This window comes from Rhinatrema bivittatum, chromosome 3, assembly GCF_901001135.1.
Source record: "Rhinatrema bivittatum chromosome 3, aRhiBiv1.1, whole genome shotgun sequence".
NCBI classification, from domain to species: domain Eukaryota; kingdom Metazoa; phylum Chordata; class Amphibia; order Gymnophiona; family Rhinatrematidae; genus Rhinatrema; species Rhinatrema bivittatum.
In genome coordinates, this window is record NC_042617.1 from 585,138,805 (window position 1) to 585,166,640 (window position 27,836).

Genomic DNA, 27,836 nt, shown 5'->3' on the forward strand with positions numbered 1-27,836 from the left:
TAGTGTGATAGAAAGGGGGGGAGGCAGGTATCCCTACCATGCTACAGTCCTGCTCCCCCTTAAATTTCCTCTTTAACATTGCACCTAAATCTGGCAGATACACAGACACACACACACACGCTCTAACACTGCCCCTTCCCCGTCTCTATCACACCCACACCCACGCTCTAACACTGCCCCTTCCCCGTTCCCTTCTCTATCACACACACACGCTCTAACACTGCCCCTTCCCCGTTCCCTTCTCTATCACACACACACGCTCTAACACTGCCCCTTCCCCGTTCCCTTCTCTATCACACACACACACTCTAACACTGCCCCTTCCCCGTTCCCTTCTCTATCACACACACACGCTCTAACACTGCCCCTTCCCCGTTCCCTTCTCTATCACACACACACGCTCTAACACTGCCCCTTCCCCGTTCCCTTCTCTATCACACACACACGCTCTAACACTGCCCCTTCCCCGTTCCCTTCTCTATCACACACACACGCTCTAACACTGCCCCTTCCCCGTTCCCTTCTCTATCACACACATGCTCTAACACTGCCCCTTCCCCGTTCCCTTCTCTATCACACACATGCTCTAACACTGCCCCTTCCCCGTTCCCTTCTCTATCACACACATGCTCTAACACTGCCCCTTCCCCGTTCCCTTCTCTATCACACACACACACACACGCTCTAACACTGCCCCTTCCCCGTTCCCTTCTCTATCACACACACACACACGCTCTAATACTGCCCTTTCCCCGTTCCCTTCTCTATCACACACACACACATGCTGTAACACTGCCCCTTCCCTGTTCCCTTCTCTATCACACCCACACACACGCTCTAACACTGCCCCTTCCCCGTTCCCTTCTCTATCACACACACGCTCTAACACTGCCCCTTCCCCGTTCCCTTCTCTATCACACACATGCTCTAACACTGCCCCTTCCCCGTTCCCTTCTCTATCACACACACACACACGCTCTAATACTGCCCTTTCCCCGTTCCCTTCTCTATCACACACACACACATGCTGTAACACTGCCCCTTCCCTGTTCCCTTCTCTATCACACCCACACACACGCTCTAACACTGCCCCTTCCCCGTTCCCTTCTCTATCACACACACACACACGCTGTAACACTGCCCCTTCCCTGTTCCCTTCTCTATCACACCCACACACACGCTCTAACACTGCCCCTTCCCCGTTCCCTTCTCTATCACACACACACACACGCTCTAACACTGCCCCTTCCCCGTTCCCTTCTCTATCACACACACTCCCCAACCTATCCTCTCATTCCCCAGCCTCTAACCTCCCCCCACCCAATCATCTCTACTCAGCCCCTCCTAATCTCACTAAAATGATCCTCCTTTGCTCTGTCTGCTCCAAGCTCACTCCCTGCATGCTGCCTAGGAACCAGAGGGCTGTTTCTCTGCTGGTTGAGGATTGGCACAGCTGGAAAGCAACAAAACCTTCAGCTAGCTTGCTGTCCCCAGACTTTTGCCTCACTAGGCACAGGCTTAGTGAGCCTACTGGCTACGTGAATGTTATCTGGGCTGACTCTGGGGACGTTTGCCTCCTGTGAATTCCATACAATGGGGGCCTTGGTTCTTTAGCAAAAAGAAAGGAGCAACTCTTACTTGGTGGTGGAGGCCTCCGAGGAGGCCGAGGCCGGCTAGGAACGGACAGGGACCTGCTTGGTGAGCGGCGGTGCTGCTTCCCTGCTGCTTCCAGATCCTGTTTGAGGATAGCCAGGTCTGTATCGTCTGAAAGATACAAGATCGGTATTTCCTTTCTGCAGAGATGGGAAAGACAGGCCCTGTGCAAAAACTGCATCGGATTTATCAAGCAAACCTTTCTAGTATTTTTAGTGAGGAAAAGGCAAGGGCAAAACTGACAAATCTGCTCCTCTATTTCTGGCATTCTAGTTTCAAGTTTATAGCAATGCCGCAGACTAGAACAAGAAAAAAATTGAACCCTGCGATCAGCAGTTAACCTCTGCCGCCCGCATACTTGTCTGCCCTCTGAAGGATAGCTACCAATCTGAAAGTGTTTAACGGGCACCTCCAATTTTAGCACTTTTCTATGCCGCAGATGTAACTCTTCAGCCAAAAAAAAAATCCCCAGCAAACTCTGTGCAAGATCTACACAGTGGCTTTGAAAGCCCTGAGATTACCAGCCTATACCTACCCTGAGATGTATACGACACCACCCCCAGCAGACAAAAACTTTCCTTTGGTGGACAAATATAGGGAGGTTGTAATATTCCCCCTCTAAAGGGAGCCATCCTCCAACAGTCGAAAATGCAAACAACATTTGGCTTTTTTGAAACCTTGCTTCAGAGTTATCCAGCACAAGAAGCAACAAATGGGATGCAATACATGTAACAGCCAAAGGATTAACAAGGTCTATTTCAATTACTAGGGTGCACCAAAGCACATCTGATTAACTATGCATTGTGGGGTAGATTTTAAAATGCCTATGCGCGTAAATCCTCCTCGTAGGTGGGGTTACATACGCCGGGTCTATTTTCAAAAGGCCCGGAGACGTGCGTAAAGCCCCGGGATGCGCCTATGTCCCGGGGCTTCAAAAAAGGGGGCGGGGCGGAGCTAGAGGTCCCCGGCACAGTGGCCATTTGCTGCTGTGCCAGGGGATCACATGCCGGTGTACACAACCTGCGCCTGCCTCAAGGCAGGCGCAAATGGTAAGTTAAAGGAATGGGGGGTGGGGGGGTTTAGAAAGGATAGAGTAGAGGGAGGGAACGGGTGAAGGCTGGGGGCATCGGCACGTGCAAGATGCACTAGTGTGCACCCCCACCCCCCCATTTTATAACATGCGTGCACCTGCGTACGCATGTTATAAAATCGGGCGTCCATGTGTGCACGCCGGGTAGCGCGCTCACATGGACGCACGCACGCATGTTACTAAAATCTACCCCTATATTTCAACCTACAGGCTGGCAATCTTTAGTTTGTGGCTAGACAGCTGGCAATGTCTCCCTTGTGCTCTCTGCTCCTTATCAGCTACAAGTTATTTATTTAAGGTTTTTCTTTACCGACATTCGTAGGGACATCCTGCCGGTTTACACATGGAAAAATAAAGTTACATAAAACAAGGGCGAGAAGAACGGGGACTTGAGAAAGAAAACAGGCATAATAATAAAAATTAACGACCGCAGTAAAAAATTAAACACTAGTGAGGGGATTCAGGAACTGAGGGGGGAGTTTCAAGATGAATGGAGGGGGTGAATCGAGTTCTGGGGAGGAAATAGGGTGGGGGCTAATACATTAGCAGGGGATTACAAGTGACATTACACCCAGTATGAACCCGTCAGCGTGTTGTACTGTAATGTGATCGGTGACACCGCTCTACTCCAGGGAGTGTGTAGAAGTTTTGGGAGACTGAGAACCTGCTTAAAAAAACCCACTACATTCTGTCAGCTTGCTACTAGGCGGGTATTAATATTTGCCGTCATTTGACCTTTTATTCAAGGCTCAGTTTCTCTTTGCACATTGCTTGCTTTACCTTTGAATGAATGTGGTTTCCGTTTCACAAGCTGGGGAGACTGGTATGAAGCAAGTGCCACCACAGCTGGAGCCTCCGGTGCTTCTGCCAGCATCTGGGGTGCCAGAGTCTTCTCCATGAGCAGGTGCTGGGGCACCATGTCATCAGAGTCATCATCCAGCACATCACCTGGAAGGACACAGTTTTAGGTTACATCTTCCAAAGACCTACAGAGGAATAGCCGTGTAGTTTGGTGTAGCAAACGTGGCAGGTGTCACGTGGAACCTTATAGACTAAATTGGTTAGTCTATGAGGTGCCACTCAACGCCTGTCATTTTGCAAAAAGGTCACATGTTTTCTGCATTCAGCATTTGATATTGAGTTTCATATCAAAACAAAACTGAGTATACAGGTTGTAGCCTAGGAAACTTGATTTGAGTCTCCTGTCCATTTGGGTCATCAAGATGCACTCGGACCCTGGTGAAGCAGACTGGGCCACGTGAGTTACAGCGGTGCCTCCTGCTGGCACAGAGAAACACTGAATGGTTTAGATTTAGAGGAAACCTATCTTTAGCCAGTAAGGGAACCAGGATCACCAGAGCTACCATCTTAGTAGGGAAGTGGGAGAAAAATGAGGGAAGGATCCGTCACCCGCTCACATACTGATAAGCGGAACACAAGAGACACTAAATAATCTTGACCTCAGTTTTAAATAACAACCTTGCAATATCCCTGAACCATGGAACATCATATTTGCAGAGCCAGCACTTAAAGAATTCAGTTATAATAACTTTTAAATAATGATTGTAAATCAACTGCAGTTATAAAAGATCTGTCTGCCTATAATAAGAAACTGACAGATATTTTACTTTTCTTGGCCTTAAGAGTCATCCTTAACTGAAAAGATAGTTCCTTCCTAGAAATATATCCTGCAGCAGATCTACCATATCCAGTTAACTTACCTGGGTAAGTCTGAATATCAGCAATTATCCACTTACGGAAAACAGATAAGTAATGCCATCCCTGATCTGCCCATTGACTATCCGGCTGTGATGGCCACTAAATGCAGCTGGGATAGATCATTTCTGGGTGAGAGGAACGATCATCCGATTAGGGAAAAGCTGGTTTGAATAACCAAGTTTTGAGTTTATTTTTTGAACGTTAGTGGGCATGGTTCTTGCCGGAGATCTGGGGGGAGTGCATTCCATTGTGAGGGACCAGCAGTGGATAGGGCGCGTTTTAAGGTGGTCTTTGCTGGGGGAGCGTAAAGAGTGCCTTTTAAGCCTATCTGACCGGTCTGGAAGACTCGTGGAGACAAAGAGGTAAGATAAGGTCAAGAGGTATTAGACTGTGCGTGGCCTTGTGAATTATTGTGAGGACTTTGTAGAGAATTCTGAATTTGATGGGTAGCCAGTGCAGGTTACGAAGTATGGGCGGGATGTGCTCTCTTCTGTTGGTATTGGTCAGAATCCAAGCGGTGGAGTTCTGTACCATCTGCAGGGGTCTGATTGTGTTTGCTGGGAGACCTAGAAGGAGCGCATTACAGTAGTCAATTTTTGAAAAAATGATGGATTGAAGCACCGTGCAGTAGTCATGGAAGTGGAGGAGGGGGTCTCAGCTTTTTCAGGACTTTTAGTTTGAAGAAACAGTCCTTTGTGGTATTATTGACAAATTTTTTTAAGTTTATGTTGTTATCCAGAATAACACCAAGGTTTCTCACATGGGAGGAGATATTTAATTGCGAAGTGATTGGTATGTTGGTTGATCCATTGTCGTCGTCTTGGGAGATAAGGATCTCAGTTTTATTGGTGTTAAGGACTAAGTTGAGGCTGGTGAGAAGGTGGTTGATTGATTGAAGGCAACTGTTCCAGAAGCTGAGGGTTTTGGGGAGGGAGTCCTTGATAGGGATGAGAACCTGCACATCGTCAGCGTAGATATAATGGGTTAGCTTTAGATTTGCAAGGAGATGGCAGAGTGGGAGAAGGTAAATGTTTGAAGAGAGTTGGAGAGAGAGAGGATCCTTGAGGGACTCCCAGAGTGGAACTGACGGGGTGGGATTCTTTGTTGTTAATTTTGACTTTAAAGAATCTGTTACTGAGGAATGACTTGAACCAGCTAAGTGCAATTCCTGTAATGCCTATGTCCGTGAGACGATCTAATAGTACTGAGTGGTTCATGGTGTCGAAGGCTGCGGATAAATCTAGAAGAGCGAGAAGGTAGGGTTGTCTTTTTTCTAGGTAAAGGATGATAGTGTCTGAAAGTGAGATATAGAGGGATTCCATGTTTAGTGATTTGCGGAACCCGAACTGTTTCGGGGCTAGAATCTTGTGAAAGTCCAGGTATTCAGTGAGTTGCTTAACGATTTTTTTCCAGGAGTTTGGCAATAAACAGTAAGTTTGCTATAGGGCGGAAGTTGGCGGGATCCGCTGGTGACAAGTTAGGGTTTTTTTAACAGAAGTTTGAGAATAGCGAGCTTAAGATCGTCTGGTACTAGACCTCGTGCCAGAGAGCAATTTATGATTTTAGAAATAGGCTTAGCAATGGTTTTAGGGATGGAGATGAGAAGATTTGACGGAATTGGGTCCGATGGACGAGAGGAAGGCTTGAGCTTCTTGAGCATGATTTCTATCTCCAATGAAGACGTGGGTTTGAATGATTCGAGTCTGGTTTTTTTGCTGAATTGTAGTGTTGTCGGGGGGATGTGGTTGGTTATTGTTTGAAATAAGCGGAGCTACCAAGTTGGTGATTTTTTTTTCAAAGTACGTAGCTAGTTCTGTAGCTTTGCTTAAAGCTTGGTCATCGGGAATAGTTGGTGGGGACGATTTGGTAGACGAAATGTAAGAGAGGGCTTTAGGGTCAAAGGTAAAGTGATGAATTTTTTGGGCGAAGAAATCTCTCTTTGTTCGGAGGATCGAGTTCCTGTAACGGTGCATGGTCTCTTTGAAGGCAGCTTGAGTCGTTGTGGAGGGGTTTTTCCGCCATCTGTGTCCTTTGCTTCTTAATTCTTGTTTGAGGGATTTCAATTCTGATGTGAACCAAGGTTTTCTGTTATCCGGGTTAGGGTGTAATACTTTGGTAGTTATAGGGCAGATTAGATCTGCTACTTTATTGGTTATCTTGAACCATGAAGTGGTGGCCGCAGCTGCGTCAGAGCTCAAGCTGATCTAATTCTTTGGAGAGGTGGGAGCTGAGATTGTCCAAGGTACAGGGTTTTCTGAATTGGATTGTGATCTTGGGAAATGGTTGGGGTGTGATCTTGGTGAAATCTAGGACCGTAGTGATCATCCAGTGGTCTGACCAAGGGACAGGTGTGCATATAGGCTTGGACGAGAGAGTGAGGCCTTTGTTTAAGAATATTAAGTCCAGAGTGTGTCCTGCTTTATGAGTGGGGCTGTTTATGATTTGCTTGAAACCCAAGTAACTACCAGAGGAGAGGAAGGTTTCGCAATTGAAGGATTGAGGAGACACGTCCACGTGTAGGTTGAAGTCTCCCAGGATTATAGCTGGGGCATCGGAGTTAATATGTTTGGCGATGCGTTCAATTAGTGGGGAAGGGTCTGATTCTAAGAGCCCCGGGGGGGGGGGCATAAATTAGACATATTTGAAGATGAGCAGATTTGAAGACTGCAAATTCGAGATTTGCAGCTGAATCTGTGAGTTGGAGGGTAAGTCTTAAGTCTTTTTTTGCCACTAGGAGAAGACAGTCGCCTCTTTTTTTTGAGTCTTGGAACTGATAGTATGTCGTATATCTGAGTGGGAAGCTGGTTGATTAGCGCTGTGTCGGTGGGTTTCAGCCATGTTTCTGTAATTGCACAAATGTTGGGTTTGGCATCCAATAGATAGTCGTCGATGATGTGGGTTTTTTTTTGTGAGGGATTGGGCATTAAAAAGGGTTATTGAGAACAGAGAGAGGCCCAGTAGTTGTGTGAAGGGAGAGATCATGATAGGGATCAGCCTCTTCAGTTGTATGATAGGAAAGATAGTGGGTTTGGAGTTGTTTCTGACGTGGTGGCTAATGATGGGGATGGGGAAGGTACGCATCTTGGTTGGAGGAAATCAGTGGGTGGAGGGGTAGCAAGCGACCAGGTTATATCCTGTAGGCAAGTGGAGTATATGAAACAGGCTTTTGTCCTATATGTCCAAGGGCATAGATGCTGGGAGCTCAATGGCATCCCTCATCAGTGGCCATGGATAATGATAGCTTTGACAGAACCCTAGCACTCATTAGCACAGAAGGTGCAATGAAGCCAAGCCGGGCCGCAATGCCCCCCCTGATCCCAGCAGCTCAGGCCCCCGAGATCATCTGCATCCATGGTGCCCAATAGCCATACGCCAGTGATAGAACAGCAGGATAATTCGTTACCCCATCTGGACTCTGCAGAGAAGCCTCAAGGGCACTAGACCACTGTGCCTGGATGTCTCATTTTGGGGTGCCTTGAGTCACTAGTGACCCCAGTGCTCAACAGCACCAAGTCATCCAAGGCCTGAAACCCCTGTCACCCGAGGGCTTCAGTATTACTAGAGGGATCTCAGAAGCCCCGGTGGTCGATGTCTTGAGGGCAACCAGGGCGCTCAATGGTGATCCCAGTGCCTTGTCTATGGTGCTTGACATTGGGGAGAGTGGCAATGAATGGCATCACTGGCCAACACTCCCGATCAGGGCCGGTGCAAGGGTATTCGGCGCCCTAGGCAACCCTGAGGCTGCCACCCCTCCCCCGTTTCAGTGCTAACTGTGTGCTTCTCAGGGCCGAGAGCAGCGTGCTACTCGCAGCCCTGAGAAACACACAGTCTCTATTTCTCTTTGCCGCGAGCGGGACAGGCCCCGCTTGCGGCATCACATGGCTGCTCTTCGGCGCCCCCTATGGCTTGGCCCCCTAGGTGACCACTGAAGTTTGCCTAATGGACGCGCTGGCCCTGCTCCTGATCGCCTCCATGGTGGTCCCACACCTCGATGGAATCGAGGTAGACAGTGGTATCAAAGTGGTTCTGCACGGTGATGGCATTGAGGGCAACCTCACACGCATCTCAATGGCAGAGGGTGTCAATGGCAGTCCCGGTTCCCGACACTGTCCGGACTGTGACACTAGGGATTGGTGCCAGTACTCTGCTGCATTGAGGCCCAAGGTGTTTGATGACGCTAAGGTCGATGCAGTTCCTCTGGTGCATCAAAACTCTAGGGCGCCCGCCAACGCCTACAGCACAGAAGGCCCAACCTGTGTGCTTTGTGCGTGCACAGCGCTTGATGGTGTCTGTGTGTCATTTATGGTATTGAGGGCGGTCACACATCTTGACGACATCGAGGGCACCCTGGCACCTCTACGGGGTCAAGGTGGACCATGGCGCTCAATGGCAATCCTGTTTCCCAATGTGGTCCTGTCATTGATGCATCAGACCATCAGTGCACTGGCACAGGTGTGTATGGGCAACCATTACTGGGCATGGCAACAAAGGTGCAGCAGCAATGTCACTTACCCAGGATCCTGATTATCCTCTCTCACAAGAAGACTGCACTGCCAATTACAGGCAAAACAGGAGGGGAGGCTACATCTTTCAAGGCTCATGCCTTTGAATGTGGGGAGGATGAGTTCTCCCCCTCCACAGCAACGATGTGGTCCTTGATCTCTTCACTGTCCGAGCTTCCATCAACATCAATCGATCAGTGAAACAACATGGAACTCCTGCCCGGGTAGAACTCAGGCAAGTCCCCAGGCTCAGCGGCCTGCATGGATCACTCATGGACTGCATTCAGTCAGTCCTGCCAGCACCTGACAAAAGTAGAAAAACAAACAAACAGGCCGATACAGAAAACTTCGCGGGAGAGTCGACGAGCGCCCAATCTCCTGGGTGCAAGATTCAGGAAGACCAGGTATGCAAACTAGGGCCCGTGGTAAAAAGGAGGTGCTAGGGACACTAGCACGTCCCCAGCGCCTCCTTTTTGACAGAAGCGGCGGATGTCAGCAGGTTTGACAGCCGATGCTTAATTTTACCGGTGTCTGTTGTCGAACTCCTGACAGCCAGGGGTTCGGAAAACGGACGCCATCAAAATTGAGCATCCGTTTTCCAACCCGTGGGCAGATTTTCTTTTTTTTTTTTAGATTTTTTATTTTGGGGCCTCCGACTTAATATCGCTATGATATTAAGTTGGAGGGTGTACAGTTTTTTCTGCTTTTCTGTACACTTTCCTGGTGCCGGCCGAAATTAATTCTTGCCTTTGGCAGGCGTTAATTTCTGAAAGTAAAATGTGCGGCTTGGCTGTACATTTTACTTTCTGTATCGCATGGGACTAACTAATAGGCTCATCAACGTGCATTTGCATATTGCGGATGCTATTAGTTTCGGGGGGTTGGACGCGCGTTGAAAACGCACATCCAAATGGGGGCTAACGGTGCGCTCGGCCTGAGCGCACTTTACTGCATTGGCCCGTAAGTAAGTAAAGAGCCATATACTAAACTGCAGGTGCAGTTTTTATTTAATAAGGGATAGTATTAGACTCTGCAAAGCTGCACAGCAACTAAGGAAAGAAAAACCGCTGCAGCTCTAGAAAAAATCAATTACAAAAACTGAGGAGAGAGCAAAGCTGAATACCGTGACACACACGGCTCCATGGGAAAAAGAAAATTGACCGAGGGACTCTGCCTAGGGGGCAGGGAGATAACTACAGCTGCACATGCTCAGCAGGGCATGCTTGAAAGATCTAGATTCTTTGAGATCAAAGATCTGGACCGGGCTCCATCCGAGGTAGACATCCATGAGTGAGGACTACCATCCTGCTTGTCCTCGGAGAAAGCATATATTCATTAATTTTCTTGAATTACTTTACTGCATATTTATATTTACCATAAATAGCATAGCTTCCTTCTCACTCATACACATTCATTCCTCTATTTAAAACATTATTACATTTGTCATTTAGCACAATTTTACAAGACCAGCACATGGATTAGCCTAATATCAGTGCGCTGACATCAATGATTATGTAACGTACCCGTATGGCAATCTGCTATTCATAAATCTAAATAGAGACAATATATCATTACAAAAATGTTTTCGACTACTTCCTCTTTCAATTCATGACCATTTTCTCCATGACTCTTAAACTTCTTTACATAAACAACGATGATTGCTGGCTATTTTACTGTCGTTGTCTGTGCTGAAACTCCTCCTTGTATCTTCCGAAATGCCAAATTCCACAAATCTCCCGGCCTATACGATGTTCACCAATCACCCTACAAGAGGCCCTTGTTTTTCCCGTATGGCTTCATCAGGGGATATGCGAATATCTACAATAAAACCCAACAGATGTAACCTATACCTCACTACTGATCACATAGTATAACAACTGCCATACCACATCTAAAAACCCCACCACACACACGACCATGCTACCAACAAACCCTAAGGAATCTAATTACCACGACATACTGATCTTGTTGCTGTTGTGCCCGGTCGCAGACGGCTGCGACCTTTGCTGCTCACCTCATTTTGCCCAGTAGCCTTGATTCTGGCTAAGATGGCTGCCTCAGCAAGACAACCTTGGCGTTCCTGTGACGGCGAGAGCGATCCACGTCGCCATCTTAAACCCAGAGTGACCTAGGGCACACACGCGCCTGCCTCCTTCTTGTGCTCGTCATGGCAGGAACCCCTCCACATGACGTCACTGCCTACGTGTATTTAAGCTAACCGGACTTTTCCATCTACGAGTTAGCAAGGATTCCACCTTGCTATTCCTTTCTGAGACGCTTCGCATCGCTGTACCGGCGTTCCTGGCTGAGTGACTCAGGTACCTGCTCCTCGGGGGGCCTTGCTGCACTCAGGACTATCCACTTCTAGGAGGGCCTTCTCTGCCTGTCTCTTCTTCTCCAGCTAAGTGAGTTCTCCTGCATTGGATCTCTGCTGCTGCTACTACGAATTCTCTACTGCATTGTGAGTACAAGACTTACTCTTCATTACCTCATCTATCCTGCTGGGTGGATCCTCGGGTTAACCCGCTCTGCGGACCACTACAGGATCCACGTTGTCCTGTGCCAAAACCTACCTCTGGCTTACCCTGTGCTGCGGACCACTACCAGAGCTATAACGCACAAGCTATATCTGAAGCAAGTACTTTCCAGGTTACCCCGCTCTGCGGACCACTACCGGATTGACACTGTCTTGTATCAGTTACTTACATCTGCCTCTGGCCTACCCCGCATGGCGGATCATCACCGGAGTGCCACACACAAGGTTATCCAGAAGCCAGGATTCCCGGGTTACCCTGCTCTGCGGACCACTACCGGAGAATCCATTCCAGGTCGGTCTACTATTCCAGGACTGAGTTTACAACCCGCTCCTCGGGTATCTCTTTGCTGTACAATAAATATTCTCTGACTCCTGTGTCCATCACTACTGAGACTCCACCTGTCGTGGAGAGTCCCCACAGGGCTCCTCCCTGTGGGTGGAGTTAGCTCTCTCTATGACCCAAGGGCCCACGAACCAAGTTAAAACATAACAGTTGCTGCCTTCACTAGCAATATCACCTGTACACATTTGTTGATTTATCTGATCAAATTAGGTTATTCACAACCTGTAAAACACAGCAGAGCCACCTATTTCAAAAAATATATCGTGTTTTAATCGTCTAAATATATTTCTACAACTCAACCAATATTATGTTTGATACTTATATCAGCCAAAACCATCCATCATACAAATACTTAACACATATAGCACCCAAATCAATGAACTTCTACAATAAATACAACAACCTTAATTCACCACTTACCCCATCGGGTTAATCAACATGTTCCTGTTCTATCTTCCACCTGATTTCTCATTCCAGCGTTCCGCTCAACCACAAAACAACCTTAAATGGTGATATGTTCACTAGACCGCTCGCCTTTTAAATTCCATGTAATCAGCGCACACCAATCTGCCGCGAACACCGCCTACTGATGTCCACTAACGTTTCACTGTATCAGTCTACGTGCCGATGCCGAATGCCACCCGCTGACGTTTCGCTGCATCAGTCTACGTGCCTGCGCAGACCTAATACTAACCATCACCACAAATTGCCTTTCACACATTTTAAAGAGACAAAGATAACCCCTTTTTTTTACGTACTACACCACCAAATGAGGACACCCTTTTTACATCCTAAACCTCCAAATAAGAATCACGTAATGTCTCTTAATACCACATACAAAACCCCTTGTTCTTACCATCAACCTTTATACCGTCGGCAGCATCACTCCCATACACTTCCCTTTACCACTTAGCCTATTAGAAACCAATAATAACTATATAAATGCCGACCACTCAATTTCAGTTTAGACCCATAGGTGCCAAAGTTTGCCACTCAAAGATGCATCTCTGCTCCCATTACCTGAGTAACCGAGACATATCTCCATCTGCACAATAACAATGTTTAATGATGAAAAATTAAATATCATCAATAGAATGACCTCTCTGCTTCCAATGGGATACCAATGGGACATTTTCCTTATTTGTCCTAACACAACTTTTGTGTTCCGTAATGCGCTGACGAATGGATCTATTGGTCTGGCCTATATATACCAACAAACATGGGCATACTATCGCATACACCACTCTGAGTCGCACAAGTGAACCGACCGGCTACAACATAGGGACGTTTCAGTACTGGATGTTTATACGTTTGAATAACCACTGCATGTGGACAAACAGAACACTGCCCACAAGTCCACTGACCCTTCTGTACTTCCTCTGTGTTATTGTCCCCCATGTTTTACTAATCTGTTTTTAAGATTTTTACCTTTTTTGGTGAAACATGCCAAAGATTTCAGCATCGACCAATGACGTACAATAATTTAATTTGCATCATCTTAGATGAAAAAGGAAGTGTACAAATGATTCTAGATATGGGTTCCTTACGTTGAGTTATCAGTAAGTTGTCACGATTGATGTAGAGACCCCTTTTATAGGCCCTCCGCACCATTTTATAACTATAACCCCTATCCATTAACCTTTGACATAATTCTTGTGAAAACACTTTGTACTTATCCACTGAGGAGCAGAGTCTACGGTATCTAAGAAATTGCCCATACGAATGTTATCCTTCAATTTTCTAGGATGAAAACTGAGCATATAACAATGTGTTCCTGTCAGTCGGTTTTCTGTACACCGAAGTTTCAATACCCTGTACTCCTCCTTTATGGTTCATAAATTCTGCAAGGGTTTCAAAATCTCCTATCCACAGAAACATAAATCATCAATATACCTTTTCCACATGTGAATCCATTGAAAATATTTAGCTGAATAAATGAATTGAGTTTCATATCTTGCCACATATAATCCTGCTACCGATGGCGCTAACGGGGACACCATTGGGATACCCCAAATCTGTTTATAAAAAACAATTCCAAATTTAAAGTAGCTGCACTTGATGACTAATTTAATCAATAACACATACCTGCTATCGGGTAAGGATAAACTCCCTAATGCCTCTTGTACTATCATAATTGCTTGGTCCTGCGGGATACAAGTGTATAACGAAGAAATATTTGCCATAACAAACAGACTCACCAAATTCTGATCCACCCCTTTAGGTGACAACATAAAATCAGTAGAATCCCTGACATATGAAGGTACATTTACTCCTATAGGCTGTAACAGATTGTCCACAAACTTGGCTGTGGGTTCAAAAACCAAACCTATTCCAGATATGATTGGACGTCCCGGAGGGGAACTAAGCGATTTATGTATTTTAGGAACAGTATAGAAATACGGCCTAGCTGGAAAAGGTTGATACAAAAATGTATATTCTTTACGATTATGATATGCGCCTCTAAAGCCTCATCCAACATAGGATCCTGATCTAATACAACATATGTAAAATTATCTCCCAACTGTCTCAAAATCTCCTGCGTATATTGAGTGGTGTCAAGCACAACCACCGCACCCCGTTTGTCCGCAGCTCAAATAACTATTGAGGGATCTTCTCTCAGTTGTTTAATGAAAATGAATTCCTCAAGTTAAACTTAATTCTCTCTACACCCAGTTCTAATTCCTGAATATCCTGCATTACCAAAGATTCGAATGCAATGATTAAAGGGTATTGGGGGGGGGGGGGGTTTCGTAGGCATCGAATCAGAAGCTTTAAACAATTCCCTCTGATTACCCTCTGTTACTAGAGGAGCTCCAAAACACTCCCTTAATTTCACATGCCTGAAAAACTTGTTTAATTCAATTCTAGTCTAAAAAGGATCATATTTTTCAGTGGGGAAGAACGTCAACCCTTTATCCAGTACTGCCCACATGGCTGTGGTCAATTTTTTTTTAGAAGAGATGTTTAAACATCTGTTGGGTTTTACTGTAGATATTTGCATATCCCCTGATGAAGCCACAAGGGAGAAACAAGGGCCTCTTGTAGGGTGATTGGTGAACATCGTATAGGGGAGATTTGTGGAATTTGGCATTTTGGAAGATACAAGGAGGAGTTTCAGCACAGACAACGACAGTCCAATAGCCAGCAATCATCATTGTTTATGTAAAGAAGTTTAAGGGTCATGGAGAAAATGGTCATGAATTGAAGTAGTCGAAAACATTTTTGTAATGATATATTGTCTCCATTTAGATTTATGAATGGCAGATTGCCATAAGGGTATGTTACATAATCATTGATGTCAAAGCACTGATGTTAGGCTAATTCATGTGCTGTCTTGTAAAATTGTGCTAAATGACAGATGTTATAATGTTTTAAATGGAAGAATGAATGTGTATGAGTGAGAATGAAGCTATGCTATTTATGGTAAATGCAATGTTATGTGAGTTTTGACAATAAAGTTTGTATACTCTCATCTATGTGTATGTTTTATTGGAATTAGCCTTATGCCAGCCTGCACAACACTCACTTCTAGCCAATACTATTGGCCTTTTGTAGTAACAAAACACAAAAGTAAAAATCCTTCCCACATTAAGCAAAAATAACCTAAACAAAAAATATTGCCACCTCTTTTCTCCCAGTTTTACGAGCCGATTCAGTACAGTGCGCTTCGACGGAGCAGTCTGTTAACCTGCCATTGGACACGCGTTTTCCTTTACCCCTTTATTCAGTAAGAGGCGGAAAACGCACGTCCAACCCGCCGAACCTAATAGCGCCCTCAACATGTAAATGCATGTTGATGGCCCTGTTAGGTATTCCCGCGCGATTCAGTAAGTAAAATGTGCAGCCAAGCCGCACATTTTACTTTCAGAAATTAGGTAGGTGCTAATTTCTTCGGGCACCGGGAAAGTGCACAGAAAAGCAGTAAAAACTGCTTTTCTGTGCACCCTCCGACAATATCATAGCGATATTAAGTCGGAGGTCCCGAAGGGTAAAAAAAGTAAAAAAAAAAATAAAAAAAAATTTGAAGGCAGCCGGCAGCTGTCGGGTCGAAAACAGGACGCTCAATTTTGCCAGCGTCCGGTTTCCAAGCCCGTGGCTGTCAGCGGGCTCGAGAACCGACGCCGGCAAAATTGAGCATCGGCTGTCAAACCCGCTGACAGCTGCCGCTCCCGGCCAAAAGGAGGCGCTAGGGACGCGCTAGTATCCCTAGCGCCTCCTTTTGCCCGTTTCTGCCGCCGGGCCTCATTTAAATACTGTATCACGCACACAGGCGAGTAGCCTGTGTGCGCGCCGGGAGAGCGGGCATTTGCCCGCTCTCCCGCGGACTTTACTGAATCAGCCCGTTAGGGAGATTTTCAAAGCATGAAAACTGTATAACAGAGAGAGAACTTTGCTGCATGTTCCCATCATAGTGACAGGATTGTATCATGCCATTATTACTTTAATGTTTGTCAGAACAAGATTTCTATAAAACATTGCATGAACAGTTCTATAAGCTGTGTAAGCTCCCTGGTAATAGTGTCCTACCACGAACCTTCTGACTCGTAATCTAGACACGAGAAGTCGAAGTTCTCCTCCAGCAGGCAGGAGTTGGCAGTAGGCGACATGGGCGCAATGCTGTCCCGTTTCCGAGCAATCTCCTCCTGTAGACCCTGTAGCCAGTTGCTGGTCTTTGGCCTGATCCTCACCCCGCGGCCTTTTACCTGCACAGTGATGCAAACAGTGGCATGGGCTGAGCATGAATGGAAAATCCAGCGTGTGATCTCCACAAACAACATCGGCTCTGCCAGAGAACCAGAGGCCACTTGTGTGGGGAAATGAAAAATTCTCTCTTTCCAGATACAATGCATTTAGCAGATGATTCAGTAACCAGCAACAGCTTGTACAGAGGAGCAGTCGACAGTCAGAATGACTCCTGAGTTTGGTTTCTGCCAGTGTACAGCTCCCTGCCAGCTGTGGGAGCTGGAATGGGGCAGTTAGGGATCCCAAGATCAGAAGTCACTGACCCGTTTGATCTTGCAGATATAGCTGGGTGGCTATAGAAAATCTACACCTCCTTCCAAAACATTCACCTTTTTGTTGCCATATAGCCTGGAAGTAAAATGCATTAACAGTGTTTATTCCATCTATCCACGCATCCTACCCCACAACTGGCAAGTGAAAAATATATTCCAGAATTCCTTAGAAAATGAAGTAGTAATAAAAACATGGAATAGCTTAGTTGGATGAACCTGTATCCTCCCCTTATACTTCTGTAGCAAATCTAAATACCTAAAGCTCTGGGGTGACCAATTACCTTCCAGATCACACCATCTGTAATATACTGTCTGATTCACATGACAACAGGATAAATTCAGCAGGACCTGTTACACTGTGCACCAGAGTGTAGCACACCACAAAGTGCTATTTTATCGCTATTTAACATTTACCTATCACCGTTAGCAACACTCGTACAGTCTTTTTATGCGGATCATATACAAATCTTAGCCTCTTTTGACCAAAGAATTTGGATAATTTTAATTGTTGCTTGAGGTTGCAGATTGCTTTAAATGTGAATTTTCAAAACCTTATGCACTTAAATATGAGCGCATACGTGTGTAAATAGCATAAACTTGTGTATATGCTATTTTATACACCTCAAATGTACACGCTTAAGTAAGGGTTTGTAGGTAAATTTACACATGTAAAAAAGGGGCAATCTAGAGACGTTCCAGGCTGGAGCCAAGTCTATTTGCCAAGTTAATACCAGCACTCGGAAGCTCTAGCTTCTCTCCCCCTAAAGCCCAGGGTTGCTTTTGACAGAAATTCCAATATGGGAAAAAACAAAGCAAAAAGAGCTATTAATGCTGAAAAAACCCCAATGTTTCCCTGTCAGCCCCCCTTTTTTTTTTTTTTAGTCTTCAGATTTGGAGACGGGGCTTTCATTTTACACTATCAAAGCCGCCAGTGTGGCAAGGCTCTTTTTGGCCTTCTCACCGCCAACTTGTTTATCTGTGGTTTAAAGTTTCCCTCTCTCTCTTTACTATCCTTCTGCAAAACTTGTTATTTGCTATCGTCAATCATTCATTCCCAGCTATTTCTGCGCCCGACTTTAATGGATGCTCTTTCCTCTCCACCCACAGAAAAAACACCCCAAAAAGCTCTCAAGCACAAATTCTTTGTCCAGTCACTCACCCATCTTCAATCTCCCCTTTCCTCAGACAATAATGCTCAAATTCCAATGATCGCCTCTCATTTTTATTAGATGTTCATTTACAAAGTAAAAAAGCAAACGCTTGTTGGGCAGATTATCTGTCAGTCTGTGCCCTTGTTTGAGCAGTTATACCAGAGGACAGACAGATACTATAATTACAGGTGTCAGGAGCTCATATAATCCAATCTGACGGCTGAAAATGTTTGGTTTTTTTTTGCTTGACTGTGAGGGTTGCCTTACCTGTCAATTCATTTCATTTTGGGTACATCTCAGGTTTTAACATTTGATGTTCTCTGGTGTGTAGCAGATAACACTTCCTGGACAAATGAACACCACTTCCACCCCGGACACACATCCTTCAGACTTGTAATAAATCGGGATTAAAACTTTAAACTATGACAAAGCTTCAGTTTTACCTTCATGCCATCCAGATCTAGGACATTAAGAGCCATTCTGCTGTCTTCAAATGTCACCAGCATTTGCCCTCGATTGAACCTATGAAGAGAAGAGAAGATTGTTGCAACGTGGGCCCGTGGTCATGTGCCTGCCGCTCTCTGTCTTTTCATATCTTACCAGTCAACTGTGGGATGGCATGAACACTCGACAGAGGAAGGAGGATAATCCTGCCATGGTTTCTCCATCAATGTGATTCATACCAAAGAAGAATTCACAGTAAATTTTTAGTATGGAAAAAGATTAATTTTAAATACTGAGCCTTTACCAGTTTATTTCTCTTTAGATAGATATAGATCTATATCTCACCATCCAAAAACCTCTTTTCCCAGATAGGACTGTGAAATTATTTTACATCTTTGAAAATGATAAATTAGGCAAATGCTCAGACCTCAGGAATGGAACAAACTCTTGCACAGATGATGACACCACAGTTTTTTTGAAAATATGAAAACCAAATAAGAAAATAAAAAAAAACATATCTATTGTTGCCAGATTTGTGAGGGTTTGTTCCTAAATGCTATTAGAGCTAACTTTGTAGTGCCATGTTTGGGTCCCTGAGATTCTGGTGATCCAGTTCTGGTGTTACAACTCTGCTTCCCTAGGGTTTCCCTAAGGAAAGCAGGGCTACGAGTGCCATGCATGCAGTGGGGTATAAAGGAAAATTGATCGTCATCTGCTAATTTTCATTCCTGGAATACCACGGTTCAGTCCAGACACATGGGTTTTGCTCCCCTACTAGATGGAGAGAGAAGAAAAGCTTTACTGACACTGCACTACTTATGTCAGCATGCCACGTGCAGTCCCTCAGTATGATGTGTACCCAAGCCAAGATGAGATTAACCAACAACTTCCCCACCCAACTTGAGCAGAGGAAAAATGGACCCCCCCCCCCAAACTTGAGGTCTGATAACTGATAAGAGAGAATGAAAACTCCCAACTGTACAACTATGTCTTCTTATTTGTATGCAGAATTGAGCGGTCTTTCCTGACCAAAGAGAGGGTGGGGCTCTGGACTGATCTGTGGTATTCCACGAATGAAAATTAGCAGCTAGGAGCCAATTTTCCTTTCCTGTTCATATCCCAGATCAGTCCAGACACAGGGGATGTACCCAAGTACCCCTAGACCCGCACGCAGAACACTCTCTCTAAAGCCAGCTGTTTCCGGTGCCTGAACATCTAAGCGGTAATGCTTTGTGAAAGCATGAAGAGAAGACCAGGTCACCACTCTGCCGATCTGTGGAGAAACCGACTGACATTCAGCCCAGGTAGCCATGTGAGCCCTAGTAGAATGGGATCTTAACCCCACTGGAATAGGGCAACCCTTGCAAATACGAGCTGAGATGACCTCCTTAAACAAACGTGCAATGGTCGCCTTAGAAGCCTTTTCCTTTTGGATGCCCCACCAAGTAGAACAACCAAGAGATAAGATTGGAAGGTCACCAACAGTTTCTGTCAATGCTGCAACAGTGTCCAATGCACATTTTAATTTATTTATTTAGGTTTTTTATATACCGGCATTCATGAACAAGTCACATCATGCTGGTTTACATACAAACAAGGGGTGCAAAGAACAGTAGAACTAAACTGGTGCAAAGGGGAAGCAGTTACAAAAAACCAGGGGTGGAATAACTGGGATAGAGAAAGAAGAGGAACAGTGAGGAGTAAAAGATTTGTAAGGGGATAAAATAAATAAATAACTTAATGAATATTTACAGTCACATCCAACAAATGAAGCTCCTGCGCATGCAGCACCAAAGTGGCCACATTTTGAAATGCAGGAAACTCCACCCTCTGCCTGTGGTGGAATGAAAATATCATTTTTGGCAAAAATGAAGGCACTGTCCGCAACCATCCTCTGAAATCTGCAGGAAGGGATCCTTACAAGACCAAGCTTGAACTTCTCAAAACCTCCTAGCTGAATAAATTGCCACCAGAACAACCACCTTCAATGTAAGATCCTTCAGCAAGTCCTGCCATAGCAGTTCAAACAGAGAACCATAGAGAACTTTCAACACCAAATTAAAAGTTCCAAGAAGGAAACCACCTGCTGCACCAGTGGACGCAAATGCTTCACTCTTTTCAGAAGACTGATTATATTTGGATGCAAATCCAACCTGTACTTTCCTTCAAAATCAGAACAGGGCTGTCACCTAGACCCACAAAGAACTGAAAGCTAATCCTTCTGTTAGCCCTCTTTGCCAAACAGCAAAAATACGAAATGCTGATGCCCAGAGGGAAGGAATCCCTTCTCCAAGACACCAATTTTCACACACCCTCCACATAAGACAAAGAAGTGGAAAGCTTTCTAGTTTGCAATTAGGTCGTAATGCCTCCTCCGAATAAACCCATAATCGAAGGCAGTGCCTTTCAAAGTCAAGCCAAGAGACAAAAGTGAGCTGCTCGATCCAAAAACTTGGACCATGATGGAGCAGATGCAGTAGATGTCAGAGTCTGAGGGATCCATCCATTGCCAAATTTACCAGAACCAAGAACCATGGACGATATAATTCCGGAGCCACCAGGATCACCTTCCCCGGGTGAGACTTAGTATGTGTACCCTTCCCACAAGGGTCATGAAGGAAATACACACAATATAATCCTGAATGGCCACAGGAGAATCAGAGCGTCAAAAACTTTGGGCACCTAACTTCCTCTTGCGACTGAAGAAATGGATGCTTTGAGGCCATCAAATCCAGTTGAGGGATGCCCCACCTAGACTGAATGAAATTCATTGCCTTATCCACCAGTTCCCATTCTCTTGGGCCTAGGACATTCTTCCTGAATGTTATTTATTTATTTATGGTTTTTATATACCGGCATTCATGATAAAATCACATCATGCTGGTTTACATTAAAACAGTGGTGCATAGAAAGAAAAACAAACTGGAACTGTAGTGCGGAAGAAAGCAGTTACAAAAAACAGGGATGCTTAAACTGGGAGAGGAAGGAAAAAGAAAAGGTTAATAGCATTTTAAATATTTACAACGAACAGTTAAATGAGCTGGTTGTGTTATAGAACTTGAAGTTGAAGGACATTAGCTGGTTCTCCATACCAGTTACATGAGATGCTGCCAGGTGTTGTTCTGCCCTGCAAAATAGTTCCTAGGACTCCTGAGACACCATTAGACTCCTTGATCCTTCCTGACTGTTGATGCAAGCCACCATCATTGCATTGTCAAATAGACCTCTCACCGCACAACAGTGGAAGGAAGAAAGAAAAGCAATGCATTGCAAACCACTCTTGTTTCTAACCGATTGATAGACCATGACACTTCTTCCGTCAACCCTGCACTATTTGCCCTTTCAGGCTGGCATTGGTGGCTATCACTACTCAATTTGGGATTTCCAACTCCATTCCCCTCACCAGATAGGCTCAGGAAAACCACCAGAAGAGACTGGACCTGGATTCCCCTTGTAATGATAGCTGAAAACTCCTGACTGAGGTTTCCAGCAGGACAGAAGCAATCTCAGAAGGGGTTGCAGATGTGTGAAATCTCCCAAAACTAGTTCGATCGTAAATGCCATAGAACTCAGGACCTACAAATAGTCTCAGGTTCTGGGAACTGACAAATGCTACAATCTGTGGACTTGCGCTGTCAACTTCCCCACTCTTTCCTCCCTAAGAAATACCTTTAGAGATTGGCTCATCCAGGCCAAGTCAAAGGAGTTCTGTCAGCATTCAGTGTACCAATGACTGGGTTGGAACTAAATGGCTTTTCCAGCTCAAAGACCGCAACATCTGCACCATTCAGTACACTGAGCGCTGACAAAACTCCCTTGACTTTGCCCGGATGAGTCAGTCATCTAGATAGGGCTATTCTAAAATGCCTTCTCTCTTCAGCACTGCGGCTACCACCATCATCACTTTGGTGAATGTCTGCGATGCAGTCATGAGCCCAAATGGGAGTGCCTGAAACTGAAAATACTCTCCCAGTACTGCGAGCCACAGAAACCTCTGATGATTCTGTTGTATAGAAATGTGTAGGTATGCCTCCTTGAGGCTACGGGACACCCAGAACTCTTCTTTGTGAACTGCCGCAATCACAGAACATAAGGTTTCCATTCAGAAATTACTTGTAGAGCCATGTTCATCTTTTGGAGATCTAGAATGGGCCGATAGGCCCCCTTCCTTCTTTGGAACCACGAAGTAGACTGAGTACCTTCTGTGTTCCCATTCCCCCAGGGACCTGGGTATTATCACTTCCAGATGCTTCAACCAGTTGAGTGTGGCACGCATTGCCACTCGCTTTTCTTTGAAGGTGCAAGGAGAAACCATGAAAGTTTCCCGGATCGGGCAAGAAATCTTATGTGTAGCCTTCTCTCATAACTATTAGGAACCACTGGTCCATTGTTAACTTGGTCCACACTCCTTGTAAAAAAGGGCTAATCATCCCTCTATGAATCCAGGCTAAGAGTGGAAACAGCTGCATTTCATCACACGGACTTTCCTTTTCTAGGCCCCTAACTAGAGGAGTCCCGGGTGGATTTCTGTGACCCTTGGAAGGACTGTGACTTGTTAGGCCACTGCTTCTAAGCGGAGGAAGTCTTGTCTGGGTAGTATCTACTTCTCTCTCTGCACCTTTGCCGACCTGGACAGGTCTTTCTGCTCCCTTTCGACTTGTCCTCGGTCAAGTTATATACCTAAGATTTGCCTAGGTTCTTCACCAGCTGGTCCAAATATTCACCTGTTACTTGGATCAGATATTCGCCAACCAATTGCACAGAGGCGATGTCTGGCTGAACCACTGACAGCATATTTCTGGCCAATGTGAACCGCAGGTCATACAAGGCGCCCTTTAATCTCGCCATCTGCTTTGTAGCCACAGATTGTGCTGTCTCTGACCCCTGGAGATAAGTAGGCGCACCATGAAACTGTTGCAAACTGCAGCCTAGATGCCCATAGCCAGGACCTCAACCATATTCTGAAGATAAAACTCCATAAGAACATAAGAAAATGCCATACTGGGTCAGACCTTGGTCCATCAAGCCCAGCATCCTGTCTCCAACAGTGGCCAATCCAGGCCAAAAGAACCTGGCAAGTACCCAAAAACTAAGTCCATTCCATGTTACCATTGCTAATGGCAGTGGCTCCAACTTCTGGTCCTGGGCATCCTTCAGCATCCTTCAGCACTGCCGACCCCATCACTGGAATGGTGATTTTCTTGGTCACTGCTGAAACTGAAGCATCCCCCTCAGGAAGCTTCAGCTGCTCCAGAGCATCCTCGGGCAGGAGGTATAGCATTGTTGTCGTCGTCCTACCTACCTTCAACCCAGCTTCTGGAGTATGCTACTCCCAGATGACCAGCCTCTTAACCAACCAGTGGAATGGGAATGTTTTTTCTGGATATCAACATTCTTCCATGACCGGATCCACACCCTTGTAATCTGACTCTTTCTGTGCTACCATAATCCCTAATTCCTTTAAAACTTGGGGAATCAAAGGAAGGCATTCTGGAAGAGCCGAACCATCTTGGGATCATCTCCTTCCATCACCGGGACCTCCCCCTACCCAGAGGATTCTTGTCCTTGCTTCGTTTCCTGACGGATCAGACAGAAGATCATCATCTCCTTCTGAACCCTCAGAGTCTTCCATGCCCAAGGAGCGCAAACCCCGTACAGGGGTATGCACTCGTCCTTTTGCCCTCTCTCTTGGGAGGCCAAATTCTTGGATATAGCATATCTCTGAGGACTGGGCAAGTGAGCTCACTTCCCAGCCGAGCCCTTCCATGCCAAAAAAGGCAGTAACAGCACAAATTCAGAAGAAAAGGTCTCCTTCACTTCTAAGCCCCCTCCTAGGGACTTCTCAGGCCTTCCCAAATCGTTCTGGGTATCCTCCTGATCGGGCATGGCAAGGGACAGCTCTGGAGAAGAAGCTGGCCCCTCCCCTAAAGCCTTCTGCAACGTGGGAGCCAACCCCAAAACTGCTGCCATTCCTGTGCTGCAGGAGAGAGAGGCCTTACTACACCAGCAACTAGGGCCAACTTTCCTTCCACTGACACAGTCCCCGTGGCACTGCCTTCATCACCGGATCGACAAGTTCGGCACAACCCCTCTGAGGTAAGCCACAATGCTTTCTGTCCACATGAGCTGCAGCATTTGCCGCAGTCCGCAGTTGTTGCCATGGCACTTCTGCCTGCGCACATGCGGTATTCCCACATGCTCGCAGCTCAGCCTGCAACCCAACCCACTCAGGAGGGGAAGTCCTGCAGAGCAACTCAACCAATCCCTGGCCTCCCCCATTTTTATTTATTTTATTTATTTAAGTTTTTTTATATACCAACATTCAAGACGGTAGTCCCATCATGCTGGTTCACAAGAAACAGGGGTGAAATTCAAATAAACTTTACAATTTGAACAATGGTGCAGAAAAGCAGTTACATGTAACAGGGAATCAATAACTTGGGGTAAGAAGGGAAATGAATAGTTTCCCCATAGTTGGACTAGCAGCCACTTGCACTCCCAGCTGGGCTCCCCAAGCCACAAACATCCCTCTCTCTGGCACTCAGCTACTCTTTTTTTTTTTTTTTTTAAATACTATGACTACAAGGCAGTAATTTCAAGATAAAAACAAAGACAATGAAGTAGAAAACTTGCAAACTCACTCAAAACCCCGTCTACACGAGAGCACTGTGAGAGCAGAACCTGAGCCATTCTTTAGCGTAAATCTTCCGAGTAACTAATCACAACTGCTCAAGCGGACTCTCCATCCCTACTTACCTGCAATGGACGGGACTCTGGACTGATCCGTGGTACTACAGGAACGAAAATTAGCAGGTAAGAACCAATTTTCCTTTCCCTGTATGTACCCGGATCAGTCCAGACTCCTTCCCTACATGGGGTGGGACCGCTAGAGTCCTGCTCGAAGCACACTTTCTCTAAACCTAGGGTAATGCCTGGCAAAAGTATGCAAAGACTTCCAAGTAGCCACTCGACAAATTTCTTGCAGAGAAACTTGCTGACACTCGGCCCAGGAGGCCGCTTATGAATGGGTAGAATGCGCCCAAAGACTGACCGGCACCGGCTGACCTTGAGCAATGTATGCAAAGCTGATAGCCTCTTTCAACCACCAAGAAACCATGGCCCAAGAAGCTTTATGCCCCCTTCTGGGGCCACTCTACAGCACAAAAAGATGATCCGACAGGCAGAAACTGTTCGTAACCTCCAAGTAATGCAACAGAGCCCATCTCACGTCCAGCCTACATAAGACTTTGGACTGAGGAGTGGAGGAATTCAATCCAGAAAGGAAGGGAGTTCCACAGACTGATTCAAATGAAAAGATGAAAACCACCTTAGGTAGAAAGCAGGGAACCATTCTCAACACACTCCTGTGTCTGTTATCCTCAAGAAGGGTTTCCTGCATGACAAAGGCCTGAAGCTCAGACACCTGCCGAGCAGAAGAAATAGCTGCGAGGAAATCCACCTTCAAGGTAAGATTCCTTTAGCATTGCCCGCTTTAAGGCTCAAACGGAGACGTGCACCGAGCCCTGAGAACCATGTTTAAGCTCCTGGAAGGACAAGGGTTCCGGACCAGGGAACACAAAAGTTTCGCCCCTCTCAGAAAATGTACTATGTCCAGATGCGTTGCCAAGGCAACTCCACATATCTTACCACAAATCCACCTAGAGCCGTAACCTACACTCTCAGGGAACTAAAGGATAAACTTTTAAAGGAGACCATCCTGTAGAAAAGCCAAAACATCCCCCACAGAGGACCGGGCAGGCTCCACCTTGTGCCCCAAACACCAAGACTCAAAAATTCCCCACACCCTGATACATGCCAGGGAGGTAGAGGTTTTCCTGGATTGCATCTGAATAACCATTATTTCTTAGTTGCTCCCTCTCAAAAGCCAGGTTGCTAGACAAAACCCATCTTCCCCTTCCAAACAAATGGGGCCCTGACGCAGAAGATTTGGCAGGAGATGTAATCTCAAAGGACCGTCCACTGTTCAGTTGACCAAGTCCGCAAACCATGGCCGCCTCGGCCATTCCAGAGCCAAGAGGATTATGTCACCTGGATGGCCCTCTATGTGACGCAACACCTTGCCAATTAACGGCCATGGCAGAAAAACGTACAGCAGAACATCCGCTGCCTGAAGAACCTCGGCATTGTGGAACGTTGCCATCAAATCCATGCATGGCTTGCTCCACTTGTGGCATATCAGGCGAAAGGCTTCCTCTGACAATTCTCACTGCCCAAGACCCAGCCGGTGCCAGCTCAGGAAATCTGCTTGAAAGTAGTCTGTACCTGCGATGTGGGAGGCTACAATCCTCTCCAGGTGCAGTTCCGCCCAGCAGATCAGCTCCCGGGCTTTCAATTCAACCATCCAGCTCTTGGTACCTCCTTGGCAATTTATGTAGGCCACTGTTGCATTGTCTGCCAGGATCATTACTAATCTCCCCCTCACCAGAGGGAGGAGAGCCTGCAGAGCCAGCCTCACAGCTCAGGTCTCTAACCGGTTGATCGACCTTGAGGATTCCTCCCCCTACCATCGGCCCTGCACCGATCGGTCCTGACAGACTGCTCCCCAACCGAAGAGACTGGCATCCGTGGTTACTACCATCCAAGTCGGAATCTCCAAGTTCATCCCCCGGTGCAGCTTGTCCGGGAGTTGGAATCTCCAAGTTCACCCCCTGGTGCAGCTTGTCCGGGAGGAGCCACCAAGAGAGGTTGCAGCGCGCAGACTCTGTGAGAGGAAGCGGTAGTTGAAAGTGCTCTGAGATCGGGTCTCAACGGGATAGTAAAGCTGACTGTAGAGGTCTCATGTGAGCAAAGGCCCATGGAACCAGCTCCAAGGTGGAAGTCACTGATCTGAGGACCTGCAAGTAATCCCAGACCCTGGGCAAACACTTATCCAACAGTGCGTGAAGATGAGCTTGCAACTTAGCGATCTGCTCCTTGGTGAGGCGAACTTTGCCCAATCGTGTGTCAAAAAGTGCTCCCAGGAACTCTAAGGTCTGGGTGGGGACAAAGGTGGCTCTTGGCCCAGACTGACTATCCACCCCAAGGTGGATCCCCCACCGTCTGACAGAGGGATTCCGACCTTGCTCGAATCTGCCAGGCATCCAAGTAAGGATGAACAAGCTGCCCTCCTTCCAGAGCACTGCAGCCACCACAACCATCACCTTGGTAAATGTCCTGGGTGCCGTCGCTAGCCTGAACAGCAGGGCGCAAAATTGAAAATGCTCCCTCAGAATCATGAACCTCAGGTATCTCTGGTGGTCGGGCTGGATTCCTATGTGTAAGTATGCTTCATTGGGAAGATTTGGCTTCACCCGTTCCCTGGGAGGAACCATCTCTGCCAGAACGTCGGCCATGAAGGACTAACCCCAGGATTGCTGCCTGCT

General features: G+C 46.2%; 1 protein-coding gene across 4 annotated transcripts in view; it reads right to left on the bottom strand.

Moving 5' to 3' along the window:
* SYNJ2 (synaptojanin 2) overlaps nucleotides 1-27,836 on the bottom strand; it is a 257,365-nt gene that overhangs the window by 19,178 nt on the left and 210,351 nt on the right. For all 4 annotated transcript variants that reach the window (XM_029596673.1, XM_029596671.1, XM_029596672.1 and 1 more), the window contains 4 exons: nucleotides 18,453-18,531; nucleotides 16,378-16,546; nucleotides 3,524-3,691; nucleotides 1,639-1,764 (listed from right to left, as the gene is read on the bottom strand). In XM_029596673.1, coding sequence (XP_029452533.1) covers nucleotides 1,639-1,764; nucleotides 3,524-3,691; nucleotides 16,378-16,546; nucleotides 18,453-18,531 — 542 coding nt within the window. The remainder of the gene's footprint in view (nucleotides 1-1,638; nucleotides 1,765-3,523; nucleotides 3,692-16,377; nucleotides 16,547-18,452; nucleotides 18,532-27,836) is intronic.